General features: G+C 32.9%; 1 protein-coding gene across 12 annotated transcripts in view; it reads left to right on the top strand.

Moving 5' to 3' along the window:
• pou2f2a (POU class 2 homeobox 2a) overlaps positions 1-14397 on the top strand; it is a 104175-nt gene that overhangs the window by 88037 nt on the left and 1741 nt on the right. For 3 of the 12 annotated variants that reach the window (XM_087295329.1, XM_087295331.1, XM_087295336.1), the window contains 8 exons: positions 78-169; positions 1404-1571; positions 4884-5025; positions 5118-5266; positions 7145-7336; positions 8265-8313; positions 9847-9994; positions 12703-12776. In XM_087295329.1, coding sequence (XP_087151455.1) covers positions 78-169; positions 1404-1571; positions 4884-5025; positions 5118-5266; positions 7145-7336; positions 8265-8313; positions 9847-9994; positions 12703-12776 — 1014 coding nt within the window. Of the gene's footprint in view, positions 1-77; positions 170-1370; positions 1572-4883; positions 5026-5117; positions 5267-7144; positions 7337-8264; positions 8314-9846; positions 9995-12702; positions 12777-14397 lie in introns of all 12 variants that reach the window. The other 9 variants (XM_087295328.1, XM_087295330.1, XM_087295334.1 and 6 more) reach the window with 3 other exon arrangements.

Raw genomic sequence — 14397 nt, 5'->3', positions numbered from 1 at the left:
TAGCATGATATTAGCGTCACATTGCATTGGTGTGTGCTGATTTCTTTCATAAATAATTGCAGTTCATGCTTTCTCAGGTTTGCTCTCGACACCAAATTTGATTCCTCTACCTCAGCAAAGCCCAGGGAGTCTCCTGACCACTCCACCTAGACTGGGCCTTCAAGCACAGGTATGCCACAAGATAACTGTAAAGGGCTTATTTAAAGGGAAAGTTCACCCAAGAATGAAAACTGGTCATTCCAATCATGTTTTGAAGAAAGATAACAAAGCAGTTTACTTGGAAAAAATTACCCCAGGAAGGCAAAATACCAAGATTTCTTAAAAAAAATTTTGTTGTTGTAAGGTTTGGAACTTGATTCAATGAAGGATACAATAATAAATTTTCATTTTCGGCTGAACTTACCTTGTGTTTAGCAAATGGTGTGAAATACAAGGAGTTTTATAATTCAGAAATTAGAAATGACATGTTTTGCATTGCATTATGGGATGCAGTAATTGATGTGTTTATTAAAAGCATTCCGTTGAAAAGTTGTATCTTGTGTTTAACTGTAGGGATATCATTTCTGCCATTTGAAATTTATTAATATTTAGTTAGTAATATTATGAAATATTATTACAATGAAATATACACTTTCTGTTATGTTTGGTACAACATGATTTATATGTGAAGAATAAACTGGGGAAAGAAAATAGTAATAAAATAATTTTTCTATTTTTAAAAGTTTGATGCAAACTGAATTTTAATCATCAATATTCCAGTTTTTCAGAAATAATTCTCATATGCTGTATTCAGATTTGAGTGCATTTAAATCGCATCATTATTCAGTTTGAAATCAAACATTTTGTGTTGAGGAATATATGTGATATATTTTACTAATTTGAAAGATTCTTTCTAACTTTACTATCACTTTTGATCAATGTAATGCATCCTTGCTAAAAAAAAGTTTAGCTGATTGATAATTATCTAATTATATGCATTAAAAATGCTTGCATATTTTATGCATTTTTTTTTTGTGTTTGTATGCAAACATTTGTCATTTCTATAATTTTTTTTTACCAGTTTAAAGCAGCAAGGAAACAAACTTACTATTATTACGTAAGTGTGTGATCATTTTAAAAGCCCGTCATATTAAATGAATGCAAAAATTCTTCTTTCACATACAGGAGTACTGTAACAGTACTTATCACATACTTAAAGTTGTATGTTGGCATGCTATATAAACCTACATTTGTTTCCTTGCTTTTTTTTTAACTGTTAAAAACACAATTTATGCAAACATCTTCATGCATATAATCAGGTAATTGTTTTGCAGTATGTTTGCAAGTGCCGTGTTTGAGACAGTAGTGTGTTTCCCCAATCTGTGCTGTAGCATCATCTTGACGACAGGCTGTGGTCATTGCAGAGGGAGAAGAGTGTGGAGAGTGTGGTCAGCTCCGCCCCTTCCTCAGCCCCGCCCATGAGCTCCGCCCCCACAGTGACGCCACACCCAGAGGAGCCCAGTGACTTGGAGGAACTCGAGCAGTTCGCCAGAACATTCAAACAGAGGAGAATTAAACTCGGCTTCACACAGGTGTGTGTGTGTGTGTGTGTGTGCACTGTAAAAAATCCTAGCTGTCTAAATATTTTTTATTTGAATCAACGGAACATTTATAGTCATCTCAACTTACATCAACCACACTAGCTAAAATTATTACGTTAAACTTTGCATAATTATTTTTATTTTTGTTGAAACCTGATCAACTGATTAATATTAGTTAAAGTAACAAAACATTTGTTTTCATTACTTTTTGTTATATATATTTTCAATGTGTGTGTAAAGTACATAAATTTGTATAATAACATGGGTATGAACTAGTTGAACTCGGTTTTAAAATGGTTATAAGGACATGTCTTGTGTTCTCGTAATTCATACTTAACAGGGTCTTTCGTAGTTTATGTAAAATAAAAATGTAAAAAATACATTATACCTATAGAGAGTCCTCGTAAACCACCAATACAAACATCTGAGTGTGTGTATGTGTGTGATGCGAGTGTGTGTAGATGTGTGCTGACATCTGTTTAATGTTGCAGATCTTAATCTAGCAATGTAAATAAAAAACTAAACTAAAAACAACTTTTAAGACATTCACTGAAATAACATCAAGTTTAATGAGGTCTGCCCTGACAATAACTATTTATTAATTAAAAATGCTTAATTATTTGTCATTTGTTTTATATATGGTCGTTTTGGAAGCATTAGTTACTAATGGTCATAACTTTTCATCTACCTTTTTATATATTTGTATTAAAGCATTTTACAACTTACAAAACACATATACAACTTCAAAACATTCTTAAATGCGTATTTTGCAATATTTAAAATATGCAGCTATCATATAGATTAAACAATTCTAATTCGTCAAATATCAGGGTTCCTGCAGATCTCACCAAGTTAAATTTAAGACTTTTTAAGACCACTATGAATGAAATGTTAGGCAAGGCAAGGCAAGTTTATTTATATAGCACATTTCATACACAGTGGCAATTCAAAGTGCTTTACATATACAGGAATAAAAAAGACAAGTTTAGGAACATAAAATGCAGACAATAAAAATTATTAAAAACAGATAAAAACAAATTAAAATGAGTTAAAATAGGTTATAAAAGAATGAAAAAGAAAACGAAAAACATAATAGTGCGATCTGTTGGACGCAGCACAGTGCTCATTCAGTAAAGGCACAGCTAAACAGATGTGTTTTCAGTCTTGATTTGAATGTGCCTAATGTTGGAGCACATCTAATCATTTCTGGAAGATGATTCCAGCAGTGAGGAGCATAGTGGCTGAAGGCAGATTCACCCTGCTTTGACTGAACTCTTGGAACTTCTTCCAAGATGTTAGACTTATACAAGGGGGCGAGGCAATGGCGCAGTAGGTAGTGCGGTCGCCTCACAGCAAGAAGGTCGCTGGTTCGAACCTCGGCTCAGTTGGCGTTTCTGTGTGGAGTGTGCTTGTTCTCCCTGCCTTCGCGTGGGTTTCCTCCAGGTGCTCCGGTTTCCCCCACAGGCCAAAGACATGCGGTACAGGTGAATTGGGTAGGCTAAATTGTCCGTAGTGTATGAGTGTATGAGTGTGTGTGTGTGTGTGTGAATGTGTGTGTGTGTGGATGTTTCCCAGAGATGGGTTGCGGCTAGAAGGGCATCCGCTGCGTAAAAACTTGCTGGATAAATTGGCGGTTCATTCCACTGTGGCGACCCCGGATTATTATGGGACTAAGCCGACAAGAAAATTAATGAACTTATACAAGGGTAAACCATAAGGATTTTTTTTTTTCAAATATCCCATTTGGAAAAAAATGATATAATAAATGAAAACTTACAATAACAATAATAATTTAATAATAAAAATATAGGTCTGCTCAGTATACTCAGCTGTAAATATATGGAGAAGGAAACTAATTAAACCATTAAGGTAAATAGAGTTGAAAATTAAATTAGTTTTAATAAAAAGCTTTATTAAGATGAATTGTCTGTGATTGTATGGGTGTTATTGTCCAGATTGGGTAGCTATTCATCAATTAAGGAAAATAAATATTCATTAAAAAAGATTTAAGACCTACAACACAGAATTTAAATAGATTTGAAACTTTTTAAGGCCTAAAATTTTGTTTTTAAGATTTAAGACATTGTAAGACTCGGCGGAGACTTAGAATGAGTGTATATTATGAGTCATTATTAAGCTAATATATTTTTGTGTGTTTGAATTGAAATAATACAGTATATGATTAAAAAAAAACTATGTTTATGTGCATAATTCAGTGAGCCGTTTATTAAATTGTCATGTGTTATTTATTTATATAATTTTTTTTTGTGAACAATTGTTTTTATTATTTCAGTTTGTTTTTGTTTAATATAAAGAGCATACAGCATATGACCATATCATAACACAACCCCGAATCCCGCCCCCCACCCAGGTAGACTTGTTCTATAATGACAAAAGTTAAAAGCTTGCTGTGTTATATAAACAATAAATAAATAATAAATAAATAAATAAACTGATGTAAAGCCAAATACAGAGTAGAAGTTAGGTAAGGTCAAATAAATAACTATTACATCATGAGATACATAAAGACCATATCAACAGAAAAACTGTACATTAGAAGGAAGAAACAAAGGATTTGAAAATATCAAAAAATTCCAGCACTTAACAGTTTTTGACTGCGCTCCATACAAATAATGTCCTGCAAAGATAGGCCCCTTTGACGTCTACTCATAACATGAGGAGGGATCCAGCGGCAGACCAACATTTTCTTAGCAGCTGTAAAGGCAGCTAAGAGTAAGTTGTTTTGTTGCATTAAGAGTAACATTTTAGAAAAATCATTTAGGAAAAATCATACTGGAGTCAGTTCTACATCTTTTCCTAACAAAAATGATTTATTTATATAATTGATTTTAATGCCATAAATGTTAATATATTTTATGAATTAACTAATTACTTTTAAAATTAACTAATGAGTTAATTTACTAAATTAACATTAAAATCAATATTTAACTGGATTATTTGGGATCAGACATTTTATTCTATTAATTATTTAATTTATTTTTAAATCGCAAGGCCCAAAAGATTAGCTTTAGTCAATGTTATTAAAGTAAGTTTAGCATCAAGAACATTCTGCATGCCATATTTTTACTAGATTTCTCTGTGGATTTTTATTGCAAATTTTGTATTCATTCATTTATTTATTTATATGTTGAAGTTGTGTTATCAAAATCACATAGTATGCCTGTAAAATGCAAACTTGCAATGTAAACTTGCCCTCAAGCTAAACTAGTCCTCTCTGCATAGGCCTAAAATGCTGCAATGAGATTTTTCTGTGTGTGTGTGTGTGTATGTGTATTTCTGCAGGGTGATGTGGGTATGGCCATGGGTAAACTGTACGGCAATGACTTCAGTCAGACCACCATCTCCCGCTTCGAGGCTCTCAATCTCAGCTTCAAGAACATGTGCAAACTCAAGCCCCTGCTGGAGAAATGGCTGAGCGATGCAGGTGTGTGTGTGTGTGTGTTTTTCTCCATTTCCAGCCGCCTTTTCATGTCGGCATCCTTTTTGACTCATGTTGTGTGTGTTTGTGTCTGCCAGAAACCATGGCTATAGACAACATGCTGCCCAGCCCCAGCTCTCTTTCCTCTCCTCTGCTGGGTTTTGAAGGTTTGCCTGGACGCCGCCGCAAGAAACGCACCAGCATCGAGACCAACGTCCGCATCGCCCTCGAGCGCAACTTCATCTCGGTCAGACACACATCGATACACACACACAGACAAACACTGCAACATTTTCTTTTCCCACTACAGAAGTCATGTTTCCTTCATTTGACTTGATCATTTCACCTCAGCTTTAGAAATGACCTGCTTTTTGCTGTCTCATGACAAAATATATATTAGATTTCTGTTTGAAAATGCTGATGCCCTTTTTTGTGTCTCTGGAGAAACAGAAAGTCTAGAAGCAAACTAATTCATTGCAATATACAGTGGAAGAATGATGTCACCACATTTAACCCAGTTAAAGGGTTAATTAGAAAAAATATATAGCATGTTTACACATGCAATATTATAGACTAGGTTGTTTTTGAAAAAACATACATATAACCATTTATACCATGCCATGTAATGATACTTTTTTATTATTTTTATAAAATATAATCTAAAATAATTCGTTTTTTAGCTATTTTAATAATAAAACATAATTTATAATATAAAAAATGTGTATCTTATTATAAATGATCGGCAATATTTTTCATTTGTTAGTCAATTTGGATAAAATTAATTAAATATAAGTAATGTATAATAATAATGAATATATAATTGATATTATATTATATTTAGTTATATTATATTATATTTAATTATATTATATTATATTTAGTTATATTATATTATATTTTATTTTATTATATTATATTAAATTATATTGTATTAAATTATATTTAATCATATTATATTATATTATATTTTATCAGATTATATTATATTATATTTTATTATATTATATTAAATTATATTGTATTAAATTATATTTAATCATATTATATTATATTATATTTTATCAGATTATATTATATTATATTATATTATATTATATTATATTATATTATATTATATTATATTATATTCATTCATTCATTTTCTTTCGGCTTAGTCCCTTAATTAATCCAGGGTCGCCACAGCGGGATGAACTGCCAACTTGTTCAGCATGTTTTACGCAGCGGATGCCCTTACAGCCACAACCCATCTCTGGGAAATATATTATATATTATATTAGATTTGGGAGCATATAGAATAATAAACATAATCGAATAGAGCATAATTGTAAATGTTTATTAACAAATGCAATTAAATATGCAAACAAATGAAATTAAACACCGATGTATAGAGTTTGTGATAATATAATATAAAATAATTCATTCATTTTCATTTGATTAATATTAATTGAATATATCCTACATATAATGTAATATGACATTTCGTCATAAATATAATAATAAGCTTTTTTGTATAATCCAATTAAAGACAAAACCCATTCTCAGTGGTTTATAACTCATTTCAGTGCTTCATACCATACTATCCATATTTCCTCATCCGCCAAGAGACAGTTTAGCTTTACGGTTAGTCGCATTAGTCACAAAACCTCAGTAGTCACATATTTTCTCTTGTAGTAACCCAACCCAAGTTGGTAGCATATTTTAAAAACAGACTCTGATCAAATCAAGGCAAACAGCCAGATCTGCTTGAGGCGCCGCACACTGTTTCTTTCCACTTTTTAATTACTCATTCTACCAGTTGACAAAACGCTGGCAGAAGCCTTAATTACAAAAACCAAACCAGTTCCATTTTAGAAAAAAGCACTTCACCATCAGATCAATGACAAGTCCCTTATCCTGACAATTGATCTGGAATTGAAATGAAAGCAAATCAGTTACTAAACAGCTTCTCAACATTTACATGCATTTTTTAGGTATCAGTCCCTTATCTTCTCGCCTGAGATCTGCTGTATGCGTTTATCAGATGTTTGTCTTTGATTTAATGCATGCATTGATCAAATGTGTCGTGCATTAACATGAAAGTATTCAACATGCCAGGTTTCACATAGTGTCTTGTTTTGCCCTTCAGAACCAGAAGCCTACCTCTGAAGAAATCCTGCTGATGGCCGAGCAGCTCAACATGGAGAAAGAGGTCATCCGCGTCTGGTTCTGCAACCGGCGGCAGAAAGAGAAGCGTATAAACCCCTCCAGTGCCACCCCTCCACTGCCCACTCAGCCTACAGCACCGACGCACAAAGCTCCTTGCTACAGCCCGCACATGGTGAACACACACACACATTCTGAATGAGTGATCAAGCCCAAAGCCATTTCGGCTGTATGGTTCATGAGAATGTTGCACGAAGGAAGCATGTCTGGTCATGATAATGTTCCAGCGTACAATGAAAATCAAGTCAAATATTGAAGACGGTCATTATTACTGGCTCACACAAGCTTATTCTCAAAACGTAGCCCTATATGCACGTCTAGACATCTTGAATTATGTAGCCAGTAGCAAACGAGACGCCACGAGGCGGTAAGACTCTGTTGCTTTTCGCACTTACCAGCTGACAGCTTACCTTCGTATGGGCGGCTTTCTTGCTGTTGCCAGTTTGTCTCGCCACATACGATGGCGGACTTGAGACGCGGAGAAGTGTTGACTGCGATAATAGGGTTCGAGTCCTGTGAAGAACGATTCCAGAAAGCAGATAAGACAAAAACAAGCCAAAAAATAAAACAAACAAGTAAATAACAGGGTGAGAATGAGGTCAAATCTGAAAATGTGGTAAAACTCAGGCTGCCGCGAGGGCTTTGCTTTTTCTGGATTGCTTTTGAAACACTGTTGGTTGGGTTTAGGGGTGGGCGCTGGTCAGTACTATTGAAATACAGCCGGTCGGTACTATTGAAAACACTATTGGTTGGGTTGAAATAAGGAGGGTGGGTCAGTGGATCAGTCAGTCAGTCAACCTCCGGTGGATTTACGCGAGAACAGCTGGCGCGAATTGCACTCGCGAGAGAAATGTGAGATCTCAAAAAGTGTACACAGCGCCCTCTGGTGGATTAGCGAAAACAAAAACTGCAAAAACACTTGGCTCCTGGGACGTATTTGGCGCTCTCCTGAAATGTACATAGGGGTACGCTTTAATAATGAGCCTGGGCTGTTTTTAGGGATGTGTGCTGCGTAATTATAGCCTCTTTGTTTTCTCCTGTAGATGTCCAGTCAGGCACTGGCTCAGGTTGCGACCAGTCTCAGCACAACAGGTAAGACGAACAGAGAAAAGGAATAAACTACACAAACATTTTTTCCCCTCGTATTTGCAATACTAAACTTTAAAAACAACAGTCTTACACACCAAGTCCATATTTATTAATACACTGCGAATTGTTTTTGCAAAAATAATGTAATCTTCAAGCAGCAAGGATGATTTTGTCGTCCACTCTTTTCTAAAAGAGAAAATGAAAGGAATTTTTAGGTCCGTCTAGTTCTGGGCGAGGAAAGATAGTGGTGAAGTCTAGACAGGATACAGCTACACATTCTCGCATCAATATAGCATAATTGTTGTAAAACTATACATTTTTTTATTAATGTGAGGGTTGGAGTAGGGGTCGACGTTAATAAAAATCAATTAAATGGGTAATTTAATAAATAATGTGAATAATACTCTGCGTAATTGATGTTTTTTTACATTACTGTGATGGTTGGGTTTAGGGTTGGGGTAGAGGTTGATGTTAATAAAATACATTAAATTGATCATTTAATTGATTAAATAATATCAATAATTCTTATTAACTTTTGGCTGCAGCTGTATCCCTTTAAGCAACAACCAGGCCACGGATAGTTTCATCTCTTTATCAAATTTAGGGTTATGCAGGGCTATTCAAAGTGTACTTCAGGATGTCGATGGCTCGATTTGATGCTTTCTTAGCAACTTTGGAGCCACGTGTTCATTAAAAAAACTAAATCTATCTGAATATTGGATGTCTTTTAGATCTACACTTTGTTTTTCATAAAGTGCTTTGAGGCATGAGAAGAAGTGGAGCAAATCAGACCCCAATCAAGCTCTGGAAATTCTAAGACCTCTCATGATGATTGGAAGTGAAATGAAGAATGCAGAAAACTGAACTACATCTTGATTTAGTTCTTTATAACCAACAGGAGTAGGTGGTGTATTCAATTTAGGTGTGTTAAAAAAGTGTGAAGACGGGAACAAAAAGAAGTCAACTGTCATTCCGTCAAATTTCTTTAATTTTGCAAACAACATGGTTTATGAGACAAATGACAGCTAGTCCTTTAACTTGGTGTGTCCCAGGCTTTAAATGTCCCGTGAAGTGCTTTAAAATGTGCATATTTTATTCAGGGTTTGCCAAAATCTCAACTGAAAAGTGAAGAGAGGGTGGGGCATAGAGTAGCTCCTCCCCTTTTAAAAAACAGCCAATAGCATTTTGTTTTTATCACAGCTCGGCCAGTGAAAGTGGTTGAAAAGCAAATATGAAAGGTCTTGAAGGGGGCGTGGCATGTCAGATACATGTCAGATACTAGAGAACATTTGATTGGTCAAGATTTGATGAGAAACTGAAGTATGAGGTGACGTGAAAAAAAATCGTTGATCCACATCCAAGAATTTTTATACATGTTTATACATGTCAATTTTGTCACTGTTTTGGACCACACTAGATTATACATATCCTGAAAGACTGAAACTAATATTGATTATTTCAATATTTACAAGAGCTTTAAAGTGGTTTGTTTTTGTGAGGACAAACTCTGACTCTGTCTCTCTTCCCTGTGCCCAGCGGTCAGTCCCACCCCTTCTGTGGCTTGTCCTCTCACCAGCAGTGGACACGCTGCCATGAGCTCCGCCCCTTCCTCCGTGACTCCGCCTCCTCTCAGCACAGTCAGCCCCACCCCGCCCAGCCTCAGCAGCCCTGGCCTCAACACAGGGTAAGAGCATGTGCTTCTGTTGTGGGTGAAAAGATGCTCAAATCATTTAAATAATAAAGTAAAAAACACTAACTACTTTAGTTCATTCAAATTCTGATGAATAAATGTAAATAACACATGATCTAAAACAATTTACAATAATGATGTGTTACTAACATGAACTAACAATAAACAATACATTTATTACAGTATTTATTCATCTTTGTTAATGTTAGTTAATTTAAATAAAGTTATTTATTTCACATATTGTTAACTCCAGTGTTGGTGAAAGTTACTTTTGAAAGTAATGCATTACAATATTGAGTTACTCTCCTAAAAAGTAACCCGTTGCAATACTTATTTACTTTTTGTGGTACTGTAAGTAATGCGTTACGTTTCTTACCAGGCTGAGGCTTGATCTTCTTCTTTTTTTTTTTTTAAATAGCAAAGCTCTGCAATTAACAGACTGCATATAACTTACACCTTTATTTACCCTCACCTTCACCACATAGAGTAATAATAATGTAGGATAATGTTATCTTCTTGATGCTCTACATGCCGTATATACAGATTAATGGAAGTTTACAGCAATGTGTTGCTGCCTTTGTACTTTTTGTATTAATAGTGAAGTACAAACCATTTTCAAGAACAATTCAAAATTTGTGTTCAAAATAAGAAATGCATTCTCTAATCTCAATTTCAATGCAGCAATTAATTTTTATTTTTATTTTTATAAAAGCTAGTTAATTAAACCAAAAAGTAACTTTCATTACATTTTTCAAAAGGTAACTCAAGCCTGGACAAAAAAAAATATTTTTTTGTATTATTTGTAAAATAATTTTGTATTTTATGTCTTTTTTTTTGTTTGTTTTGTTCATTTTACTTAATTTATTATTATTTTATTATATATTCATGTGGGGGTCAGGATTAAAATGACCTGAATTGTGTATATTATTCAATGTAAATTTCTGACAAGTTTTTGCACTAAAAACGTTCAATAAAAATATATTTGAAAAGGGAAAAAAGTTACTCAAATATATTTTTTTAAGGTAATGCCTTACTTTACTCGTTACTTAGAAAAGTAATATTATTACGTAACTCACATTACTTGTAATGCATTACCCCCAACACTGGTTAGTTCTTGTTAACATACAAAGCATTAACTAATGTTATCAAGTATTAATTTGGAGTAAATCATGACTGTGATCATGGAATTATGAATAATAAACGTTGTACACATTTTGTTCATTATAAGTTCATGTTAGTAAATACATAAACTAACATTAACTAATGAAACCGTACTGTAGAGTGACCTAAATTATTAATAAAATGGTGGTACTTTTATTTATAATAATAATGAAATATGAATTAATCTAATAAATATTTAGTTTACTTGTTGATATGATAAAATGTTCAGTGCTAAAATCATGTTTCAAGTGTAATTGTAAAGTGCTTTTCACAATAATTATTGTTTTAAAGCAGCTTTATAATGAATTAATAATGTTATAATAATAATTATTATGTCAATAATGTTATTATTAAGTTTTAAAATATTATTTTTATTATACTGAATGTATAATTTGTTAAAATATTATTTGTAATTGTTCATTAATTATTAGTATTATTTATAATAGAATAATATATTTGAATGACTCTAATAAATAGGTAAAGTGCTTTTCTCAATAATTACTGTTTTAAAACAGCTTTATAATGGGTTAATTATGTTAATGAAATAATAATAGTACTAATTATGTTATTATCGTTAATAATAATTTTATCATATTATAGAGAATATAAAATTTGTAAAAGACTGTAATTGTTCATTAATTCTTGTTTATAATATGATAATAATATGATAAATATGATTTATTTTAATAAATTATTTGTTTAATTTTAAGATTAAATATTTAATGTAAAATTCATGTTTCAAGTTTATTGGTATTGTGCTTTTCTCAATAATTATCATTGCAAAGCAGCTTTTTAATGGGTTACTAATGTTAATGATGTAATAATAATTGTTATTATGCTATTATTAAGTGTTAATAATAATACTTTTATACCCAATAAGAAAATATTATTTGAAATATATTATATAATTTGTGATTGTTCATTAATCATATTTTATAACACCTCTATTGTTTAACACTGTAAAAATGCCGGGGTAACCTCAATTGATTTGTGTTGGGACAACATGAAGTAAATAAGTTAGCTCATTAATTAAGTCGATTGAACATAAAACAATTAAGTTGTCCAAAAGAAAACTCAACAATTGTGCTGTTTTAGCTCATTTTAAATAAGTAGTATGAACAAACAGCAGTTCAGTAATGAAAAATGCTTAAATTCAGGATCCAGCGTTTTACATTACCACAAATGTAGAGATCATAAATCTAGAGAACCTGATTGTGTTTCTGTCAGCAGCCTTCATTATGACTAAGCCTTCTGAACTGAAATAATTACAGCTTTCCTCCACTATTATCATACATGTTTTCCCGATTAAATCTTCACCCTCTAGTCTCAGTTTTGTTGAAACCTGCCGCTTTGGAAGCGCTTGCTGATTTCGCTGTTATTTCTCCAGTTCTCTCTTCTTTCTTGTTGTATTTCTTTCCAGCATGTGGAATGAACACAATTTGCACGATGGACACATTTGCTCTTGAAATGTGATTCTAAAATGCTTGCTTCTCTCTGCATGTATGAATGGCGTGCGTTTGTGCAATTCGCACACGTTACAGGAACACAATGATGGGTGTAAGCACAGGAATGAACCAGGCCCTCATCAGCAGCAACCCACTGGCCACAATGCAAGGTTTGTCTTAGTCAGACGACCAGAAACAGTGCCGGATAGAGGCACAAAATCATTTCACCATCCATTAAGAGAAACACATCTGAGATTTAGAGAAAGGAGGCATAGAAATATAGAAAGACAGCTTCATGAAAATGTTTGATGGAAAGATAAACCGCACTTAAATGGATAGTTCACCCAAAAATGAACATTTACTCTTGATTTACAAACCTTTATGAGCTTCCTCCTCCTGTTGAACACAAAAGAAGATATTTTGAGAAATGCTGGAAACCTGTAACCGTGGACTTGCATAGTAGGAAAAGAAATATATGGAAGTCAATAGTTACAGGTTTTCAGCATTCTTCGAAATATCTTATTTTGTGTTTAACTGAAGGAACTCATAAAGGTTTAAAACAAGAAACGTCTGAGTAACTAATGACAGAATTTAAATTTGAGTGAACTCGCTTTTTAAATGAGGCTGGAAACAATTATTCAAATGTCATGACATAATTAACAGATTAGAGATATTATGAATGGAGTATTAAAGTAAAGAAAAGCCATTATTCATCATCAAAGGGTGTTTTGTAGCCGGTAAGTGATGCATTTGATAAAGAATGAAGTACTGCAGGGACATCCCATCTTCATCCCCACTACATGAGTGTTTGTTTGTTTGTGTCTCTCTCTCTTTTTATGTGTGTATGTGTGTGTAAGAGAGGCTGTGTTTCTGCATCTTGTTTCAAATGTATCTGTCATTTCTTTGCTTTTATATTTGTTCATGAAGTCATCTTCATCCTCATCTCTTAAACCCTTTTCCACCGGTATGTTCTAAAGCTGAGGTACAGCCTGTCACATCTGTACTGAATGTTTACCTTAAAGAAAAGACCAAACACCCTGGTGTCTTTTTTGTAATTTTTATATTTGTTGAACTATTAAAATAATAATATGGGTATATATATTGGTGCATTTGAACAAAACAGATTTATTAAACAGATATATTTATTAAAGTAATATTTTAGCCACAGAACATCTTTAGAAATGGAAAGATAATACATTTAAATTCATGCAAAATATATAAAAAAATTGCAACTTACATTTTAACAAAATTGTATATATTTTTTGTTTCTCTTAAATTTAGCTATTTTTGAATTTTTATTTAATATTTTTCTTTAACTTATAAATTTGGGCTACTAATTTTTGGACCATTATCGTGAGTTATTTTCTTAGATAAACTTCAGATTTGGCTTCAGTACCAACTAAACTAATGTATCCGCTTCATACATTAGTATGAGCGGCTTCCGGGTCCAATCGCTCTATTCAACTGAATGGGGAGATTCATGAAATGGTAATAATAAAAGTTTACAAAGTGATTTAATACTTTCGAAAGTCACAATGGCAGTATATATGTCCATGCCTAATATCCGATGGTCAGAAAGTGATTATTATTTTTTTTAAATTGTTAAAATGTTGGTATTTGTTATGCAGCAAGCCCAGAGATTGCTGTGTACACTATGACTTTATGTAAAATTAACTTTAATGTGTGATAGGAATAAAAAGTGATCATAAACGAATGATTTCTTCACTCAAGTGAATGGCGGCTTGGACCCGGAAACAGTATTACATACTTATTACATGTTATAATATGCTC

Source organism: Danio rerio, chromosome 19 (genome assembly GCF_052040795.2).
Source record: "Danio rerio strain M-AB ecotype USA chromosome 19, GRCz13ab, whole genome shotgun sequence".
In the NCBI taxonomy this organism is placed as follows: domain Eukaryota; kingdom Metazoa; phylum Chordata; class Actinopteri; order Cypriniformes; family Danionidae; genus Danio; species Danio rerio.
Note: the sequence above shows the minus strand (reverse complement) of the source record. Positions and strands in the feature narration are given on the sequence as shown.